Source organism: Meles meles, chromosome 10 (assembly GCF_922984935.1).
Source record: "Meles meles chromosome 10, mMelMel3.1 paternal haplotype, whole genome shotgun sequence".
In the NCBI taxonomy this organism is placed as follows: Eukaryota; Metazoa; Chordata; class Mammalia; order Carnivora; family Mustelidae; genus Meles; species Meles meles.
Window position 1 is genome coordinate 47223078 of NC_060075.1, and position 20686 is coordinate 47243763.

General features: G+C 39.6%; 1 protein-coding gene across 2 annotated transcripts in view; it reads right to left on the minus strand.

Annotated features, from left to right (window-relative positions):
* Positions 1-20686, minus strand: part of PLEKHA8 (pleckstrin homology domain containing A8) — a 56444-nt gene that overhangs the window by 5917 nt on the left and 29841 nt on the right. For both annotated transcript variants that reach the window (XM_046020545.1, XM_046020546.1), the window contains exons 10-13: positions 15567-15625; positions 14839-14969; positions 14146-14216; positions 4598-4659 (exon numbers count right to left, since the gene is read on the minus strand). In XM_046020545.1, coding sequence (XP_045876501.1) covers positions 4598-4659; positions 14146-14216; positions 14839-14969; positions 15567-15625 — 323 coding nt within the window. The remainder of the gene's footprint in view (positions 1-4597; positions 4660-14145; positions 14217-14838; positions 14970-15566; positions 15626-20686) is intronic.

The window sequence follows — 20686 nt, forward strand, 5'->3', positions numbered from 1 at the left end:
GCCTGAGAAATTTAAGCAAGCTCCTTAATCTCTTAGAACCTCCATTTCCTCATCTGTAGAAGAGGACTGGTACCAATTTTGTTATTTGAAAGATTAATCGAATACGTATCACATATTCAGCCCACTTTATGACATGTACCAAATACTCAAATAATGGTAGAAGTACATGGGAGAGAGCAGAGAATGAAAGGAAGGCGATTATGTAAAGAATAATATGACAAAATTTCCTAGAACTGAAGGATATGAGTCTTCAGATTTAAAGACCTACCCAGTGCTCAGCAAAATGAGTGATAAAGACTAAAAGGAGGGGCGCCTGGGTGGCTCAGTGGATGAAGCCGCTGCCTTCGGCTCGGGTCATGATCTCAGGGTCCTGGGATCGAGCCCCGCATCGGGCTCTCTGCTCTGCAGGGAGACTGCTTCCTCCTCTCTCTCTGCCTGCCTCTCTGCCTACTTGTGATCTCTCTCTCTGTCAAATAAATAAATAAAATCTTTAAAAAAAAAAAAAAGACTAAAAGGAGAATATCATGAAATTTTAGAATGTAGGGATAAAGATCCTGGAAGCATCCAGAAGGGGGTTCGGGGGCAGTTTATATACAATGGAACAGGAACTAGAATGTCATTAGCGTCTACCGTAGCAACAGTAGAAGCTAAAGGACAACAGAGGAATGCCTTCAAAATGGAGAGAAAATTATTATTAACCTAGAATTCTATACAAACCAAAGCATCACTCTAGAAAAGTGCAGAATAAAGACATTTTCAGGCATGCAAGAACTCAGAAGTTTAGCTCCCTTGTGCCACTTTTAGGAAGCAACTAGAAGACACAACTAAAACAAGGGAGAGGATCAAGAAATAGGAAAGTAACAGGACCTGGGAAGTTAGTGTGAGATAGGGATTCAGCACAGGAAAACTTGTAAAGGAGAGTCTAATGCATAGCTGTACAACAGGCCTGAATAGCTAATTAAGATTGGCATTGAGTTTAGAAAGTTCTGGAAGGGAAGTCTCCAAGAAAAAAAAAAAGCAACACAGATAACATGATACATCTATGGGTTCAGAATGATGGTGATTTGAGAGATTTGATAATGCAGGGGAAAATATAAAACTTGTATAGGAAAAAAAGACCCATAGAATTTTTTTTCTTTTTTAAGACCCATAGAATTCTGGCTCATCTTCATCATGTTAACTTGTGATATAATTACATTGGGAAGGTAGAGCCAGGGGAAGGGAAATAGTGATAGTGAGGTCAAAGACAGCTAAATTCTAATAATAACAGAAAGTCAACCTTAATGACTAAAATTGATAAGGCCAAAAAGAACAGAAACATTGTTAGGATTTTGGAGGTACTAGAAGAAACAGTCACAGTAGTTGAAAGTGGCAGCCTCTTTGGAGTGAGTCTGGGAAGGTAGGGACAGAAGGTAGGGACTGCTATTTTTTGTTAAAGCCTTTTTGAACTTTTTTTAATTTATCTTTTTTTTTTTTTAAGATTTAATTAATTTATTTGTCAGAGAGAGAGAGAGAGTGAGCGAGCACAGGCAGACAGAGTAGCAGGCAAAGGCAGAGGGAGAAGCAGGCTTCCCGCCAAGCAAGGAGCCCAATGTGGGACTCGATCCCAGGACTCTGGGATCTGAGCCAAAGGCAGCCAGTTAACCAACTGAGCCACCCAGGCATCCCGCCTTTTTGAACTTTTTGATAAAAAAACAAAATCAAGCCCTCTGCATATGTATTTAGGTACAATATAATTCGTGAGAAGTTTTCTCGAAAAGTATTTCTCAAGGGTTCCCAGGGGTCTGTGATGCAGCCAACTCTACTTGGGAACCACTGATTGAACTCAACTGAGGACGAAACCAAAAAGGTCAAACGACAAATGGTTAGGACGCATGCCAGAGGTAGAGCCTGGCCTGGGCTTCCATCCTGTGCACTGCAACCGTCCTGTGAATTACAACGGCCTGAAGATAATAAAAAGTTCACTTTTTGGCTGGTAAATGACTCAAATTCCTGGAGTGTAAAAGATGTTTCCCTGAAAGCAGTTAATGACTCTGCCCCCTGCTGATCACTTAGCACACTGGGAAACAGTCCACTTACTTTCTACCGTAGGAACGGCTTGCAGAATAACAGGAGAGGGGCTGGAAGGGCCAATCTAGCTCTTCTATGAATATGGCTGTTGGCAAATGCTCAACCTAATCTATTTTCTTAGAAACCAACAACTATTAAAAATTATTGGCAATAATATCAAGAGCCTTCAGAATGTTCTTCCTTTTTAACTTTGGGTGTACTACCTCACCTCTTGTGTTTCAGATTTCTTTGTCTATGACAGGGTACATAAGAGAACACACTTTGCAACTATGAGATTACTAACTGTATGTAAAGCACTTAAAACAACAGCTGGTGCATGGTAAGTGCTCAAAATTCTAAGTTATAATAGTTCTTGGTATTAGACATAACAATTCCACTTCTAGGAATCTATTTTTAGGAAATAAAAAGTTTTAGTAAAAAATGCATGTAAATGAATGCTGTTGTATTTGTAACAACAGACTTGGAAACAGCTTAAACTTCTAGCACAGAGGCCTGGCAAATAAATCATGGTACCTCCATACTAGGGAAATATTATCTAGTCACTAAAAATAATGATTTTCAAAGATGCTTATGGCATTTAAAAATGGCCCATGATAGAATATTTAAGTGGGGGGAAAATATACAAAATTGTACTATAAGGTAAATATCAAAAAATTTACATACACATACAGAGTATACAAAATAATTTTACAAATGTAACATGTAGATATAAAAATATAAACACCTATAAAGAGATATATATTTAGATAAATATACAAAATTAAATAGAACAATATTAAAAGAATATGTCAATATCTATAAAAATAAAATCTAAGAAGGTAAAACACAAAAATGTTTAAAATGGTTATTATGGAGTGGTAAGACTATGGACATTTTAATTTTTTCTCTTTCTATTCGTCCATGATTTCTGTATCTTTTAGATGAGTCTAGATTACTATATACTGGGGAAAATGCTATGAATTAAAAAGTCCTCTTAAAGACTCTTGCTTATGTTGAATGTTCTGCTATACTTGCATTCTTGTAGGCAACATCTCTTGGATCATTACTATTTGAGTATTAAACTGACTTCTAGACCACAACAATAATTACAACAACACATTTATGTTTCTCGCAAATAGGGCAACTCAATGTTTTTATGCTTTGTCATCTCACCAGAAGCGGGGTTTCAGGCACCCCCAAGTAGTCAGGGTTTACTCCGGGAGATCACTGAATGTACCCAATTCCTCAGCGGCAGCCTCCCCATCACTGGCTGCGGACAGCAGCGACGTGGGGGATGCGCGCTGCCAACAGCAGAGCTGGGTTTACACCCAGGACTCGAGTGAACAGTTCTGAGCTTGCAGAATGGTGAGAGTACATCCTGAGGATTACCAAAGATAATGAATGCGGAAGTACCTCGCACTGTGCCTGGTACACAAAGGTGTGCGCCAGCCAAGCAGCAGCTCTGATTCTGACTTGTGCACTATGATTCTGACTTCTGCACGGAAGGCAAGCGTGAGAACTCCGCAGCTGCCTTTGCTCTGGCTCTGGCTGCAGTGAGCACCGGGGTGTGGAGCTAGTCATTGCCACGCCTTCAAAACACATCCCATGTCACTACAACTTATTTCTTCCACTGTCAATTCTTCCCCCTTTCTTTACCTACCCCCTAATAAATCATAACCTAAACAGTTCTCACTGCAGGCAAATAATGTCTCTTATCCTTTAAATTAGTAAAAGAGATGTGCAAGGTTATTTCTACCCTATGACCTGCCACGGAACACTCACCTTGTGCGGTGTTTGCTAGTGTCCACTACACAAGGCTCTACCTTTTCACAGCTGTACCTAAGGCTGACCTCTCCTGAGATGCTGGGAGAATCAGAGAGCATTACTGCTGGCATAAAGGGGCCCTCTACCCCTGCTAGTCTACAAAGCAGGCTAATTGTTTTGTGCAGGGGACTACTGATTCCCAGGTATGTGTCTTCTTAGGTCAAAATGCTGGGAAGGAACGATGAGTGGGGTAACAGGAGCCAAAACATGTGGAAGACAAACACATTCAACAATGAAAAAAAAAAAAAAAAGCTGAGTAAGAAGAGGTTTCGAAAAAGCCCTGGCGACTGGCACACCCAATTGAGTTAATATTCAAAACCAAAATTAGACTAAGTGGAAGAAAGAATCAATTTAAAACCTGAGAATTAACAGGACCAAATACAATGGGCAGCAGAGGGAGCTATGAGCTTGAAGGCACCACACGGGCCTCCCAACACTGCAGAATTTTTGGCAGCCTCCTGCTTATCTCTGCACTGATCAGAGGGGCAAACATAATCTGCGAACGTCACAGGAGCTGGCCATGGAAAAGCTTGCTTGCTAACAGTCTTTTCCAGTCTAAACATTTTTTATTGCCAACATTTCCATACAACAAAGACCTACAGACTACAGGCAACACTGCGTTCTGATTCTTGAAAACAAAGCAAACAGAAACGCCATGCACACGAAACAAACAAAACATCTTGCTGGGACCATCAGAACACTGGAAGGCAGGAGGATTACTTACCGCAAAAACCCCTCGAACCACCCAGCCGTGGTGTTGTCGTAATGTTTTACCATATGCGTTATCTTGAAAAGAAGAAAAACTTCATGAACCATGATTTCACCAGAATCTGATGTGCTATTTGTAGCACCTCCTTCCTCAAGTACATGGTAGCGTGATCCTACTGGTACTACGAGCTGACGAGAAAAGTCTAATTAATAGATTATGTCCCCCCAAAAGTCTTGAGTAGGGAAAAAGTCTACATAGATTTTTTTTTGAAGAAAAACAGATAATTCCACTCTTACCTTGTGTAAATGTATCTGAACTTCAGTTTATTACCACAGTGGGAAAAGTCCCCTCCTTATCAAGAAATAAGGAGGGAAGAATTTTAGAAAAAATACACTATAAGAATATAAAAATGCAGGTCTCTAAATGCCCATCCCTTAGCTGTCTTCTTGGTTTTCTTCTTTGTAACCTGATCTGAGTCTCTTTAATTCTAACATCCTATTCCAGGATGTCAAATTTTTGTCCTAGATGTCCCTGTGACCCTGGATATACAGTATTAAACCAAGAAACCTTTAAAACTACTATTGAAAGGACAGCTTAAAGTTACTAAGCTAGTTATAAAGTACTTGGTGAGACCTATTAATGTAACTCATTCATATTCTAGACTTTAAAGATAAAAACCTATAATTTTTGTTCCAATGTGTTTTAAAATGAGATTCAAAAACTGGCATATAGTAATTTTAATTACAAAAAAAATCTCAAGAACAAAATAACTCCATTTTATGCAAGGGATATGTTCCTAAAGGCTTTGAATAACACATGCAAAATTCAAAACCAATTTTTCCGTAGGAAGAAATGCATTCTCTGGAAGCACAGATCTATATCACCACAGTGCACTTATATCAATGTTCCATTTCATTTTTTTTTTTTTAAGATTTTTTTGTTTATTTATTTGTCATAGAGCACAAGCAGGCAGAGTGGCAGGCAGAGGCAGAGAGAGAAGCAGGCTTCCTGCTGGACAAGGAGCCTGATGCGGGACTCGATCCCAGGACCCCCAGATCATGACCCAAGCCAAAGGCAGCGGCTTAACCAACTGAGCCACCCAGGCGCCCCAATGCTCCATTTCATTTCTAAGTGGCACCCCCAGTGTTTATAGAGTGCTCATTCCTCAGTAATAACATAGGATATCACAGGGGTCATCTGACCTTCTTCACGCTTTATCACCTCTAAACTTTATTCCGGGGGTGCCTGGGTGGCTCAGTCGGTTAAGCATCTGCCTTTGGCTCAGGTCATGATCTCAGGGTCCTGGGACTGAACCCCATGCTGGGTTCCCTGCTCCATGGAAAGCGTTCTTCCCCCTCTCCGTCTGCCTGCTTCCCCTGCTTGTGCTCTCCCCCCACCCTGTCAAATAAATAATCTTAAAAAAATAAAACAAAACCAAAAAGTTTATTCCGAACAAGATTTTCATGTCCTAGTTTTAGCACCAGTACAAGTGCCGCCCCATTTAATCAATGCTTAAGTGACATTATAATAGGATAGGGAAATATTTCATATGATCACAAGAGCAGATGTTAAGATAATGGAAAAACAGACACCAAACCACAGCCACAAGTTTATGCAGTTAACAACAATGTGGCTGACAGAATACTGCCAAAGGATGTCAGGTATTGCAGATACTGGCCATGTGGCTGTAGCTTAAACACACTTTACAATTTACTCAAGCCCTCTAGCTAATTCTTGTTAAACTTTTCTTTTTAAAATTTGGATGGGGCTTTATTAATACTTTTAGCTTACCCCACTACCAACTGTACATAATTCAACTTTGCACAAAATATAATTTGTATTTTGTATAAAAGAAGACTATACATTTGAAATGTAACAGATTTCTTTCGTTATCTAAGGTTTTAGGAACAGGTGGAAATGCCAGCATCCAGTAAGTTCAAGTATGGAGAAGACTCTTACAGACAGCCTAAAGGAGAGTTCAATTTCATTTTTTCTTAGGAGAAAGTTCGAGGTTCAATTTCATTTTTTCTTAGGAGAACAGTCTGAATAGACTTAGGGTGTACTCATAATATAAGTCCTCTAATGTTAAAATTTATCTGGTTGTCCAAGGGGAAAGATGGTATCAGGGACACTGTAGGCGGTATAAGACCTTAGCGAAGAAAGGGTTGCTGGCCCACTAAGTGTACAGTGCAGATGGGCAGAAAATAGTAAGCACAGTCTCCGAAGTAAATCAGGAGGACAATCAACTTTCCACTCATCCTTTCCAAGAAGCCATTTGGGCTGGCAACACACGTGCAGGTCCATGGGTACTCACTCATGAAGTGAGTCACAGAGATAAGATAGTGGGAATACTTTATATTTCTTGTGATCTTAATCCAGGTGAAGTATTAAATGACATTTTAAATAAATAGATGGAATTCAATGACCTTAAAATCTGCTGGTGGACCTTCACGATGGAATGAGGGTCTACCACACACCCCATACTGTGCAAGGCAGGGGAGACCCTCGGGTGATTTAAAATCAGTCAGTTCACTGCCCTCAGGAAGCTCCTGGGCTTATGGGAGCCAGCCACTTAACAAAGTGGCGTTCTGTAAACGGATAACTGCTAGAGTAACAATGTGTATACAGTGCTTCTGCAGGAATGAAACGACAGAAACGAACCTAGCTTGCGGACATGCGGACAAAGAAGTCTCAAAGGCTGGGTAGGGCAGAGAAGGGTGGTGGCTGGGGCTGCAGCCAGCAAGCGCCAAGGAGCTGCGAGAGATGGGGCACACAGAGCAACGGGGAGTAGCTCACTGGGGCTGAAGATCACTGGGGTTGGGGCCAAGTGGTGAGGACCCTTATATGCCATGCCAAGGATTCTGAAATCCCCTCTGGAGACCCAGTGGTACTTCTAAAAAATATAACACTTAACTGTTTTTTTTTTTTCTAATTTCGCAAGTAATGCATGCTCAGTGTTCAAAGTAAGGAAAACACAAAAAGGAGGGAACTAAAGAAACCTATAATCATGCCTCCTAGAGATAACCACAGTGGGCATTCTGGGGTTATATTCTCTTAGTCTTCTTTCCTACACAGACTGCATCATGATCTAACAGTCATGATCATTCTGACTGGAAACTGTGGTAGAAGTTCGGTATGCAGCAAATGCAGCCTTCTGGGTCCCTCAGTCTTCAGCTCCAAAGTGTTCCTGGCTGGACACTCTGCCTCTTTACAACGGCTCTGGATCCAGTGCTATTCAAGCCGCAGGATTCTACAATTTTCCTACAGGTTGCTCTTTAAGTCCACCTTTCAAAAAAGCCCAGAAACCCTTCTCTATGCCACCTTTCTTAGGAGAGCAGGAAAACGAAGGTGCTGTGAGTCCCAATAAGGGAGGCAGTCTGGTCTAAGGAAGGGGGAGTGTTTGTATAGCATGATCTGTGTCCTCCTGCCCGACCCTCCCAGAGGAAGCAGCCATTCCTTGCTGGGCCTGCACCTTGCCAGGGAAGAGTTTTGCCATGGTACAAAATGTGGGCCAACAAGTCAAGAGAAGAGGGACTCATTCAAGAGAATTTGAGCTGGGTCCTGACCCAGGTCCAGGAAGACCACTCTTACTATTTAAAACCAACAAATGAGAGAAAACTCCTTAAAAAAAAAAAACCACACACACACACACACGAAAACGCCATTTGCCAGAAGTCCTTAGCTGACTCCTACAGCTTCAAATATCCCTGCCACATGAGCCTGCATTAAAATAAAATGAAGTCTAAGTGTGACCTATTTTGGTTACCTAGAGAAGATTAGATAATGAAATATATAAATCTTCACTGTAATATCCATTCTTACCATAATGCATGTTCTATAATCTGGAAGTATTTTTGGCCTCTGAAAGACATAAATGATTCCCTTCTCCCAGATCTTTGAGATGTGTCAGTTCCTTAGAGACTGAATCCAAATTCCTGAGTAGGAAGCTTGACAATCACCTTGCTCAATTCTTTTCCTTTTATAAAAGTAGAAACAGAAGACCCAGAGAGATGGTGACTTGGCCAAGGTCACAAAGCTAAAAACAATGAGAACTTGGGGTATTCTTTTCACATTAAACCATTCTAAAAAACTAATACTTACTCTTTGTGAGACAAAATAACGAAAAGGAAAAATGTCCCTTTTCTAGCAAGAATTAGAACCTTATTCTGTTAATGGAAACAATATAAACGTGATTTCTTTATTGGTAACTCAGAAATGTGTTGACTGAGGTATATATGTATGTATGTATTAAAAGATTCTATTTTTAAGTAATCTCTACACCCATTGTGGGGCTAGAACCTACAACCCTGAGATCAAGAGTCACCTGCTCCACTGACTGAGCCAGCCAGGCGCCCCAGAAATTTGTTGAGGTAGTTAGAGATTGATTGATTATGCCTAAACCTGTTACAGCAAGTGAGAGAGAACAACTTTTCCATTACTGTTGGTAGATAACTGTTCTGTCCAGGAACTGCATATATGACGGTGTTTCTCTATTGTCAATCTGTAATTGATAAGAATCTGTCAAGTCACTTCAGGTTGTAGAGAAGACAAAGGAGAAATACAAATCTAAAAGAGAGCTTAGGAAGTAGGTAAGCAAAGCAGGAAAGGTGGAATGAGTCATTCACTGAGTTTAAGAGATGATAATCACCTCAGCTCTTAATGAGCTATGCAGTCAGTCCTTGGCAAGAATTAGGAACCAGGAGAGGTTTGAAAGTGAATAAATATAAAAAATAATACTGGGTGAAAAATAATGTATATAATGTTACACCAAGTATTTAAAAGTTTAAAATATGCAGTACACTCTTAGATGCTATTTATAGGTACATAAATATATAGTAAAAGTATAAAAACATGTATTATATAATAATACAAAGCAAATTCAGGGTGAAGATCTTCTCTGGAGAACGGAAGGAATAACGGGGTTAAGGGGTGGTACATGGGTACAGTACTGAACTGTTTTATATATTTGGTCAAGTGGTAGATATTTGTTCAATGTGGGAAATATTTGTAATAAAACAACAAAAAATCAACAACAACAACAAAAAACTGAGCTAGCTAGGAAAGTACTGAATTCTTTAATAGTGACTAAGCTTCAGGTAAAATGAATTGTACAAAGAAAAGCCAAATCAATAACCAATGGACAGAAGTGAAGCAAGTACCCAGAGATGCCCTTTGCTAACTTTAGGCATTATCAAGACAAAAACATGTATTAGATAGAAGCCAAGTCTGCCATTCAAGAAAGGCACATGTTGTGAATAGTTTAGGAGAGGGCCTGACTTGATTCCTCTTCCGCAGTATTTTCAGAATAATTAGACAAGTTATGACTTGTTTGTAAAGATCAGGTCATGAGTTCTGACTTTAGCTCTCTACACAGCCCTCCTTGTCTCGGAAAGCCTTTTATATTAAATACATAACTGAGGATCTTATGATAAATTTTCCCACTTTGTGCTAGAGATCTTGGTTGGGTGGGTATATGCCTACCTGACACTGAGGGGACAGTGCAGAGTGTCTAACACTAAGTACAGGGGTGCATGAAAGGCCAGAGCAACTTTTCTGCCACTGGCTTACACAGAGGCTTTCCGAAAGTTCTTTTTGATGTGGCACCAGCTATAGGGTAGACCATTCAACGTATCGGCCTTGTGGACCTAACTCTTCCCTTAGAATAAACTCTAGAGAATGCCATAGGACATTTAAGCATTCAGAGAAGCTCTTGACGTGAGACCGTCCAAAACAGTCCACTCTGACCATCATGATGGGAAATCCAAGTGATAATTCAAATGCAAAAGGGGGCAGTATAAAACGTAAGGCCTCTTTCCAGATGCTGGGAAAACTCATTCTACGTCACAGAACTTCAGTAATACAATGAATAAACCTATACTCTCCAAAGAGTTAATAGATGTCAAGGTTTCCATTGTGTCATTTAGGATTTTTTTTTAAGATTTTATTTATTTATTTGACATAGATCACAAGTAGGTGGAGAGGCAGGCAGAGAGAGGAAGAAGCAGGCTCCCCGCTGAGCAGAGAGCCCGATGCGGGGCTTGATCCCAGGACCCTGGGACCATGACCTGAGCCGAAGGTAGAGGCTTTAACCCACTGAGCTACCCAGGCGCCCCTCATTTAAGAATTTTTATATATCACCTCTCATTTTCAAGGCCACTAAGATAATACACGTTTTAAGAACATTTACCTCAAAACTTAAGTAGTATTTTCAAATTTGGGAGTGCTAGTCAAGTTTTATCCTTAGTTTATCCCCATTATCTTGTTTCTAAGTTAGGAAAAATTTTGTCACTGGAGAACTAGCTAATTTTCATGAAAAGGAGGCAAAATTAACTGATGCTGTGGCACTAATCTCAGTGCTTTTATTCCAGTTTATTCATTAATCACTCAGAAGCATCAAAATTCCCAAATAATCAAAATGTAGCCTAGTGACGGGCTGGCTTCAACGTCCTAGCTCTATTGGCTGGGTCTCAAACATTGACCTGGATTAAAATCACCTAAAGGACTTGCTAACATGGATGCTGGGGCCCACCTCCAGGCAGTTTTTAGCCTCCGGTGCTGGGTGGGGCCTGGCAGCCTCTATTTTTAGTAAGCTTACAGGTAACAAAAGATGTTCTCCTTGGACCATTTTGAGAACCACTGTTCTTGAGATATAAGGAAGGTATTTTATCCTCTCTAGACCTCAGTTTACTCACTGTCAAAAAGGAGTATTTGGAAGATTAAATGAAATGTCACTCAAGAACGTAGTGTCATTCCTACACTGGGTGCTCTATAAATGGTAGCTGCTATTATAGTAACTCAAATTCAATTTTAGAACCTAAAACATGCAAGCTATTTGCCTTTATAAATATAGGTATAAACCCTTTCTTTTACCTACATTCCTAAACTCCCTCATTTTAGACAAGGTGTAAGTTCTACTTAGAAAGGCTATGATTTCAAAATGAGAAGAGAAGCTGTTGACCCAGAGAAATCTACATCAAGAAGCCTATAGGCTTTAAGTAGTTAATGTGTAAATAATTCTTATAAAGCTGTATTTGTTTGCACAGAGCTTGTTGTGTCCACAACTGGAGGGGAGGGTGGGTGGTTAGGAGAACTTTTCTCTACACTGAAGGGCAGCAGGAAACTAGGGACCCCTACAAGCAAAACTATGATTTAAATCATGAAAACTTCTGAAATAATCCTGAACATCAGGATGAAAATCTCAAGTTTACAGCCCCCGTTTCCCTCCCATTGAAAATAGCGCTGAAGGGGGAAGAGAGAGAAGGAAAAGCTGAGACTGACTGTGCTTATTGTGATTTCGAAGCAGCATTTCCCCTTCTAGTCTCCTCTCTCTTCAGAAGGGTCCAGACTCCAAATTACGCAAAAAGAAGGTGAGAAAAAGGACAGAATTAGGAGCAGAGCGACGGCAGAAAGGGGATATCCTTAATTTCCTCCCTACCTCCAGGACTAAGCTTTCCTTTTTCACTTCTGTGTCCAGTAAGCAGCTGGTTCTATTCTGCCTCCACTCCAGGGGAGGGGTGAAGGAGGTCCGCAGTCACAGCCAGCCTGGGCCCTCACACAGACAGCCGTAATAGAGCAGAGCCCACCAGGCACACTGCAGAGTCCCAGAGCTTCTGTATTTCCTGGGGGTAGAGGAGCCTTCCTCCCTGTGTGAAATTTCCACTCTAAGAACTTAGTATGCAGAGAAATGTCTGGTTGGCACCAGAGCTTTGTAAACTTCTCATTTCTGATTTGGGACCAATAAGCTCCATTTTCTGACCAGTTATCAACTTCTTACGTCAGGATGATGAAAATATAAACACGAGAAGCTAACTTCTATTAAGTATTTATTATGTACCACTTTACTAATCTTTTTATGTGCATGAACCTATTTAATCTTTACATCGTTTTTAGGAAAATGCTATCATCATTCCCATTGTGTAAATGAGGAGACCAGGAAACAGAAAGGGTAAGCAAGTTGCCTAAAGGCACAATGCTATCAATGGCGGAATCCAGAGAGTCCACGATCTTAATCAGTCCACAAGTCATACAGTTCCATGATACTGATTAGGGGGCATGAATAGTTACAGTGAAAATACTTTGAGTACTGAAATCAGGACACATGGGAAGAATATAACAGACTGTCCTAGAAATTCAGGGATGTATGAGAAGTCCAAAAAATACACAGCGCTGGGACGGTGAAGACCTTTTGTGGGAGAAATGAGGACTTTTTTTTAAAGAGTCTATTTTTTGGACAGAAAGAGAGATTGTGGGAGCATAATCAGGCAAGCAGGTGGAGCAGTAGCGAGAAGGAACAGCAGATTCCTCGCTGAGCAGAGAGTCTGAGGTGGGGCTCAGTCCCACTGAGCTGAAGGCAGATACTTAAAGGACTGAGCTGCCCTGGGGCCTCGAAATGAGGAGTTTTGAGGCAGGGGGCTCAGAGTGACTCTGCTTCAGATCTTTTGTGGCCTTAGCATGTATTTTAATCTCTGTGAATTTTGGATATCTAACCTGCAAAAACGGACTGACATAATTAAGTTGTCTAAATTCTTCATAAAGTGTTACAGAAAAACCAGTTTTTATTGTTTCACAGCATACTGGCAACTTTCTAGATAGGAAGGCCTGAGAAAGTCACATGGGGGCAGAATCCCTCAGGACTCATGGCTCAAAGGGAAGATTAACAGAAGGAACCAACAAAATGCCATCATGAATACTGGCTCCCTTTCCATAACAGAAGCATCTAATTCATTCATTTCATTATTTATAATTATGGCTATTTAGAGCTTGACCATGTACTTCTCTACATCACAATAATATAGGGCCTCAAAGTAATATGGAATTTCAATACCCACTCCCTACCCCTCATGCCTCAAGGCCCATGCTGGGGTAATTTCTTCTGGATGAAGAGTGAGAATTCAGCCATTCTGTCAAGAGCACTGTGAGGATGTTCCCGAGCTAACTTTTTCCAAAACTGATCTGACAGACCCAGGTTACCTACCCACACCAGTGTTTACTAAGCACCTTACAGGGTTTCAGTCCCTGCATTATAAGATGCTGGAGATACAGGATGACCTCTGACCAAGGCCTTCATCCTGGTCTCAGCTCTACCACTATAAACATGAGGCATTTGAGGAGTACATGATGATGATGACCATGACCCCCTCTTTATCTCACTCCAGAGCAAATTCCCAGGGTTCCCCAAACCCTCCCTGTTAAGGTCTCTAAAACTAGCTTCTATTGGGACATTGATTTCAGAGAACTGCACTGTATTTGGAGATTAATTTAGGAAGAGCTCACTTCTTAAAAATATTAGGCTTTCCTATTAAGAGATGGCTCTCCATTAATTTAGCTCTTCTTCAAGATATACTGATTTTTAATAAGTTAGATCTACATTACGAGGTCACAATCTCATGGGATTTTTTTTTTTAAACGGAGCATATAAGAAACAAACAATAATAATGAAATAGAAAAGAAACAAAATCCACTTCAGAAAAGCAGAAAATTTCCCCTATACCCCGCCTCCTCCTCTAGGGGTCTCCATTCCACATTCTATTCAATGGAATCATCAAAACGTAAAGGATACTTACTCAAGGCTGTCTGGATATCCTTTTCTCCGTTTTTCACTTCTGTCAAAAATCCCTTCAAAAATTTGAGACCTCTAAAACAAAAAAGAGGAAGAAATATTTTCAAAGTTCACTTATACTGAATGGGTATAAAGAAATGGCAGATGTCAGTGTCTTCCTCAATATCTTGAATATAGCAGCAAACAGATCAAGTAACATGGAAGTCTTTTCTGACTTTCTTCCCTGTCATTTCCTTTTAGTTTACTCTACACCCTTCTCATCTGATCTACCTAAACAGCGGTTTCCAAAAAGTGATCCTGGGACCAGTGGGAACTTGCTGGAAATGCTAGTTCTGGGGTCCCACTCTAGACTTACTGAGTCAGAAAGTCTGAGTCTGGAGTGGAGCAATCTGTATTCTTAAGAAAACCCTTCAGATGATCAGATGCTATCAAAGTTTGTGATCCACTGATTTAAAGAGAACCAGTCAATTCTATCATCCTTTAGGATTCCTATGTTACATATACTGTTAATATTAATGGAGTTCATCAGAAGTTAGGAAAAGAAAGAGTTGGTGTTCTATTCATCAGGCTTTCTAGAAAAGGTTACTGGGTTGGATCCTCCACTCAGAAGTAGTCTTTGTATAACATAACACTTTTTTTGCTGGTAGCATTTCGACTGAGCTGGATTTCAACTGTGGCCCCATCCCAGCTGCCTCACCTCTTCAGCCACAAGAGGGCTTCTGTAGCTGAGTTCCTAACCTGGGCTACGTCAGCCTCCACTTCATGCAGCACTATCTTCTGGAGGGTGGCGAACTCTTCCTTGTTGGTTATGTACTTCTGATTTACTTTCTGCAGGAAAAGCAGGGAAACAATCTAAGTTAAAAATGCTAAAGCTATCAAGTAAATCAGTATAGTATTGAGACTGATAAGCTTGTCAAGCAGGCTTTAAGAAATCAAAATAAGGGCGCCTGGGTGGCTCAGTGGGTTAAGCCGCTGCCTTTGGCCCAGGTCATGATCTCAGGGTCCTGGGATCGAGTCCCACATCAGGCTCTCTGCTCAGCAGGGAGCTGTCTGTGAAATAAATAAATAAAGTCTTAAAAAAATAATAAATAAAATGGAAAGTCCTGGATGGACCAGACAGACCAGCATCTTTTCTCTTAAAAAAAAAAAAAAAAAAAAAATTAAGTCTCTATTACTTTTTCCCTTATGTTTTCAAGGTAATGTGTTCTTGTTTGAGAATTTTTATGAGGCTTAAGCTAGAATTAAAGTCTCAAGGCTTTAAAATACTGTTTTACATTTTTTAATGCCTCAGAACTTTTCTCAGAGCTGACCTATACTTTTCATCTTGACTATAAAACTCAACAATCACAAGTGTTTCTGAATGAGGTTTCATGCACTACTCCCTCCAAATGTACGGTCTCCATAGAGACATGCTAGTATATTCACCTTAATATTTCCAACAAGATCCATTTTAACAGGAGCAAACACCGTAGGGCCAAGTTTGTCTAGAAGAAAAGATTGAAAACATCTTTGAAAAAGCAATTTTCTTAAGTGGCAAATATATATTTTAAAAGATTTATTTATTTATTTGTCAGAAGCACAAGCAGGCAGAGTGGCAGGCAGAGGCAGAGAGAGAAGCAGGCTCCCTGCTGAGAAAGGAGCTCGATGTGGGACTCAATCCCAGGACTCTGGGATCATGATCTGAGCCGAAGGCAGCCACTTAACCGACTGAGCCACCCAGGCATCCCTAAGTGGCAAATATTTTTATAATAACAAAAAATTTAGCATGTTTTTCTCTCCCAAACTTTTACTTTTTATTTTCAAATCATTTTCCAAACATAACTTTCAAAGACTTCTAAGATATGGTCATCACAAAATACTAGATTTCAAAGACTCAGTATCAAAAAAAGAATGCAGGGGCGCCTGGGTGGCTCAGTTGGTTAAGCCTCTGCCTTTGGCTCAGGTCATGACCTCAGGGTCCTGGGATGGAGCCCCGCTTCAGGCTCTCTGCTCAGCAGGGAACCTGCTTCCCCCTCTCTCTCTGCCTGCCTCTCTGCCTACTTGTGATCTTTTCCTCTGTCAAATAGCTAAATAAAATCTTAAAAAAAAAAAAGAGGGGCGCCTGGGTGGCTCAGTGGATTAAGCCGCTGCCTTCGGCTCGGGTCATGATCTCAGGGTCCTGGGATCGAGCCCCGCATCGGGCTCTCTGCTCCGCGGGGAGCCTGCTTCCTCCTCTCTCTCTGCCTGCCTCTCTGCCTACTTGTGATCTCTCTCTCTGTCAAATAAATAAATAAAATCTTTAAAAAAACAAAACAAAACAAAACAAAAAACAAAAACAAACAAAAAGAATGCAAACTATCTCATTAACAATTCCCTTATACTGATTATATATTGAAATAATATTTTGGATATATTGGGTTATATAAAATGTATTACTGAAATTAGTTTAAAAATAGTTTTATCTGTTTTGTTTTACTATTTGATGGGCCTGCTAGAAAATTTAAATTCATATATGTTCAAAAATTTAAATTCATATATGTTCAAATATTTCTGTGGGACAAGAACAACTAAAAATATAGCAAAGAGGTATAGCTAAAAAGCCAGAAGAGAAAAAATAATGGAATTCTAAACAATACTTGATTGATTGGGAAAAAAAGGCAGGGGGGAGGTAGGAACAAATATAGGTAACTAAAAACCTAAAACAGGAAATAAAATAGAATAAAAAAATAATTGATTAAATGGCTAGAATTTAAGAAAAATAAAAAAGGAACAAAGAACAGATAGGACAAATAGAAAACAAATAGCAAGATGGTAGAAACAAATAGCAAGATAACAGATGTAAATTCATTCAATGTAATCCACTATACACAAAAATACAGGAAGAGGGTGGTGGGGTTATGGACATTGGGGAGGGTGTGTGCTATGGTGAGTGCTGTGAAGTGTGTAAACCTGGCAATTCACAGACCTGTACCCCTGGAGCTAGTAATACATCATATGTTTATAAAAACATTTTTTAAAAAAGTACAGGGAAAAACCCCACAATTTCAATAATGCTGAAAATGTATTTCATGAAATTAACTCACTCATGATTATAAAAAAACTACTCAAACACAAAAGTCAGCTCTATCTGTATGCTATCCACAAGCAATTGGAAAAATAAATATTCTTTACCTAGCATCAAGAATCCTAAGATTTTAAAATATATCCCTAACAAAAATTGTGTATGACCTCTGATACGGGAAACAAAGGCAGAAGAAAAAGTATTAAATTTCCTTACTACCTAGAGCCCACTAAAGTCCTTGAAACAGGCTGAATGACAGTCCTCTAGGGACTCATTGGCCTCGGCCTCCATGTTAATACTTTGCTAAGGGCAAAAGGCAATCCTAGCCAGAATCTGTCCCCACCTCACCCCACCACCCCACCCCGCTCCAACAGGATCCTGTAAGTCTATTTTAACAAACAAAAAAATTTCCTTTGGAAACTTCCTTTATCTCTAACTCCCCAAGATCCATGGTGGCAATCATCCCCCATGCATATGACCCACCAGTATACATCTGAAGGGTCTCATGGCTAAGGGTTTATTAGATGGTAATAAATGACATTTTCCCAAGAACAGCTAACCCCCTCAAGGTTCTGGAAACCTTGCTTCCAAAATTCCTTAGAGATTTATGCTATCCCGAACCCCCCCCCAACTTGAAAGTATATAATGGGCCACTTTTCATGACCCCACGACAGCTCTTTCTGCCCACAGGTTCTGTCCCTGTGCTTTAATAAAACCACCAAAGACATCTCAAGAATTCATTCTTGGGCATAGGCTTCAAACCCTAACATCTTTCCTACATCAATCTCTATACTAAGAACTATACAAAACACTGAAAATAAAGAAGACATAGGTAAATGGAGAGATACAGCATGCTTTGGGATTAGAAGACTCAAAATTGTTCAAGATGTAAACTCACTCCTAATTGGTTTACTGATTCAATATAATCTTAACCAAAATCCCAATACTTTTTAAGTAGAAATTGGAAAGCTAAAATTTATATGGACATGCAAAGGACCTACAACTGCCAAAATCTTGAAAAAGAACAACAAAATTGGAAGACTTACATTATCTGATTTCAAGCTTTTTTATAATGGCACAGTAAGTAAGACAATGTAAGTATTACCATGAAAAAAATAAGCAAACCACTGGGACAGAAAACACAGTCCAGAAACAGACCCACACCTAAAAGATCCACTGATTTTCAACAAAGCTGCCAAAATAATATAAAAGGGAAAATAATTTTTTTTTAAAGAAATGGTCTCTGAACAACCAGACAGCATAAGGGGAAAAAAAAAAATCTCAACCCTTTCCTCACACCATATATAAAAATTAATTCCAAGATGTATAAATGTAAACATAAAATCAAGACTAAAGGGAATAGAAAACACATGAGAATATCTTCATGACCTTGGGTGTAAACACAGATTTCTTAGGGCACCAAAAGTACTAACTATAAAAGAAAGAGGGATGCCTGGGTGGCTCAGTGGGTTAAGCCGCTGCCTTCGGCTCGGGTCATGATCCCAGAGTCCTGGGATCGAGTCCCGCATGGTCTCCTTGCTCGGCAGGGAGCCTGCTTCTCTCTCCACCTCTGCCTGCCTGTGTGCTCTCTCTCTCTCTCCTTCTCTCTGACAAATAAATAAAATATTGGGGCGCCTGGGTGGCTCAGTGGATTAAGCCGCTGCCTTCGGCTCAGGTCATGATCTCAGGGTCCTGGGATCGGGCCCCGCATCAGGCTCTCTGCTCTGCAGGAGCCTGCTTCCTCCTCTGTCTCTGTCTGCCTCTCTGCCTACTTGTGATCTCTCTCTCTGTCAAATAAATAAATAAAATCTTAAAAAAATAAAATAAATAAAATAAATAAAATATTAAAAAAAGAAAGAAAGAAAATAGATACATGGATTTCATGAAAATGAAAAGCTGCTCTTCAAAGACATCAAGAAAATAAAGTCATAGCTTGGGGAAAATATTCATAATGCATATGTCTACAATGGAATGCTTTTGAGAATATATAGTGAATGCTTACAATCAGTACAAAGAACACTAACCAACTTTAAAAAAATGGGTTAAAGATTTGAAAAGACTTCACAATGAGGGAGATAGCAATGGTCGATAATTACATTAAGAAGTGTTCAACATCATTAGTCATTGAGAAAGTGTAGAGACCAAGAGCACCCCAAGGTGGGCCACTTGAACATGAAGATTATTCTGAGTTAACAGCAATCAAATCCCAGCAGATTCAGGAAAAATTCTTTACCTTCCCTTTGACTGCTTAAATTTACATTGGAAAGGAAAGCCTGTCCCAGGAAGAATGCAATTAACAGATTTCTCTTTACTTAAGAAACTTATGTGCATAACGGGGCAGCCTTCCCTTTCCAACCATTTCCTCTTATCTTCCTAATGGTTTTCCTCCCCTTTGTACCTCCACCCTCAGGCCCCTAACCCTTTCCTTTGGGCAGGAAGTCATATAAGCCTAATGTTCCCTGTCTTTGTAATTTCATGTCTGTGTGGATTCTCTGTATGTATGGAATTAAATTTGATTTTCTCCTGTTATTCTGTCTCATGTCAATGATTCTTGGTCCAGCCAGAGGACCCTGAGGACAGAGTAAATTTCTTCCTCCCCAACACAAGTTAAAACCACAATGATACCACTAAACACTCAGAAGAACAGCCAGACCAAAAACCTCAATACCACCAAGTGTTAGCGAAGATGAGAACAACCAGAATACTCATACATTGCTGTTGGAACTGTATGACTGTATAACCACTTTTTATAAAGTTAAACAGATGAACCCAATGAATTGGTAATTCTACTCCTAGGTATTTACTCAAGGCTGGCAGACACAAAAATACTCAGAGCAATTTCACTGGTAATAGCCCCAAGAAACTACCCAAATGTCCATCCATCAATAGAAGAATGAATAAACAAATTACATATTCATTTAATAGACTACTATTCTGCAATAAAAAGGAATGAACTACGGATACATGTAAAAATAAGGATGAAAACATTACACTGAGAGAAAAACACAGATGAAAAAGAGTAGATAGTATGATTCTCTTATATGAGACTTTAGAAAAGGCAAACTAATCTATGGTGACAGAAGTCAGTAAAATAGTTGCCTTGGGCTGGGTGATAATCGCGGGTTGACTGGCACAGGGGACATTCTGGTGTGATGAAAAAATTTTATATCTTGATAGGGATATGGATTACAATGGGGTACATGTGTTTATCAAACATTACTGAATCATAATACTTAAGTTCTATGTAAGTTATATCTCAATTTTAAAAAAAGATATGCAAAATTTCAAAAAAAATGAATTAAAAAAAGATGCATAGCTAAGTAGGTCATAAAACAAATTTGAACACATTAGTGATGACTGGTTCTACTGACTCTAATTTGAACTTAAATTTATACATATAATTTTTAAATCTTTGAAAAAATGTTTTAATGGTATCATTATACTATTGGATTTGAAGGTCTGTTTTGCAACTACTTTTTTTTAAAGTATAATTTCTCAAAAACAA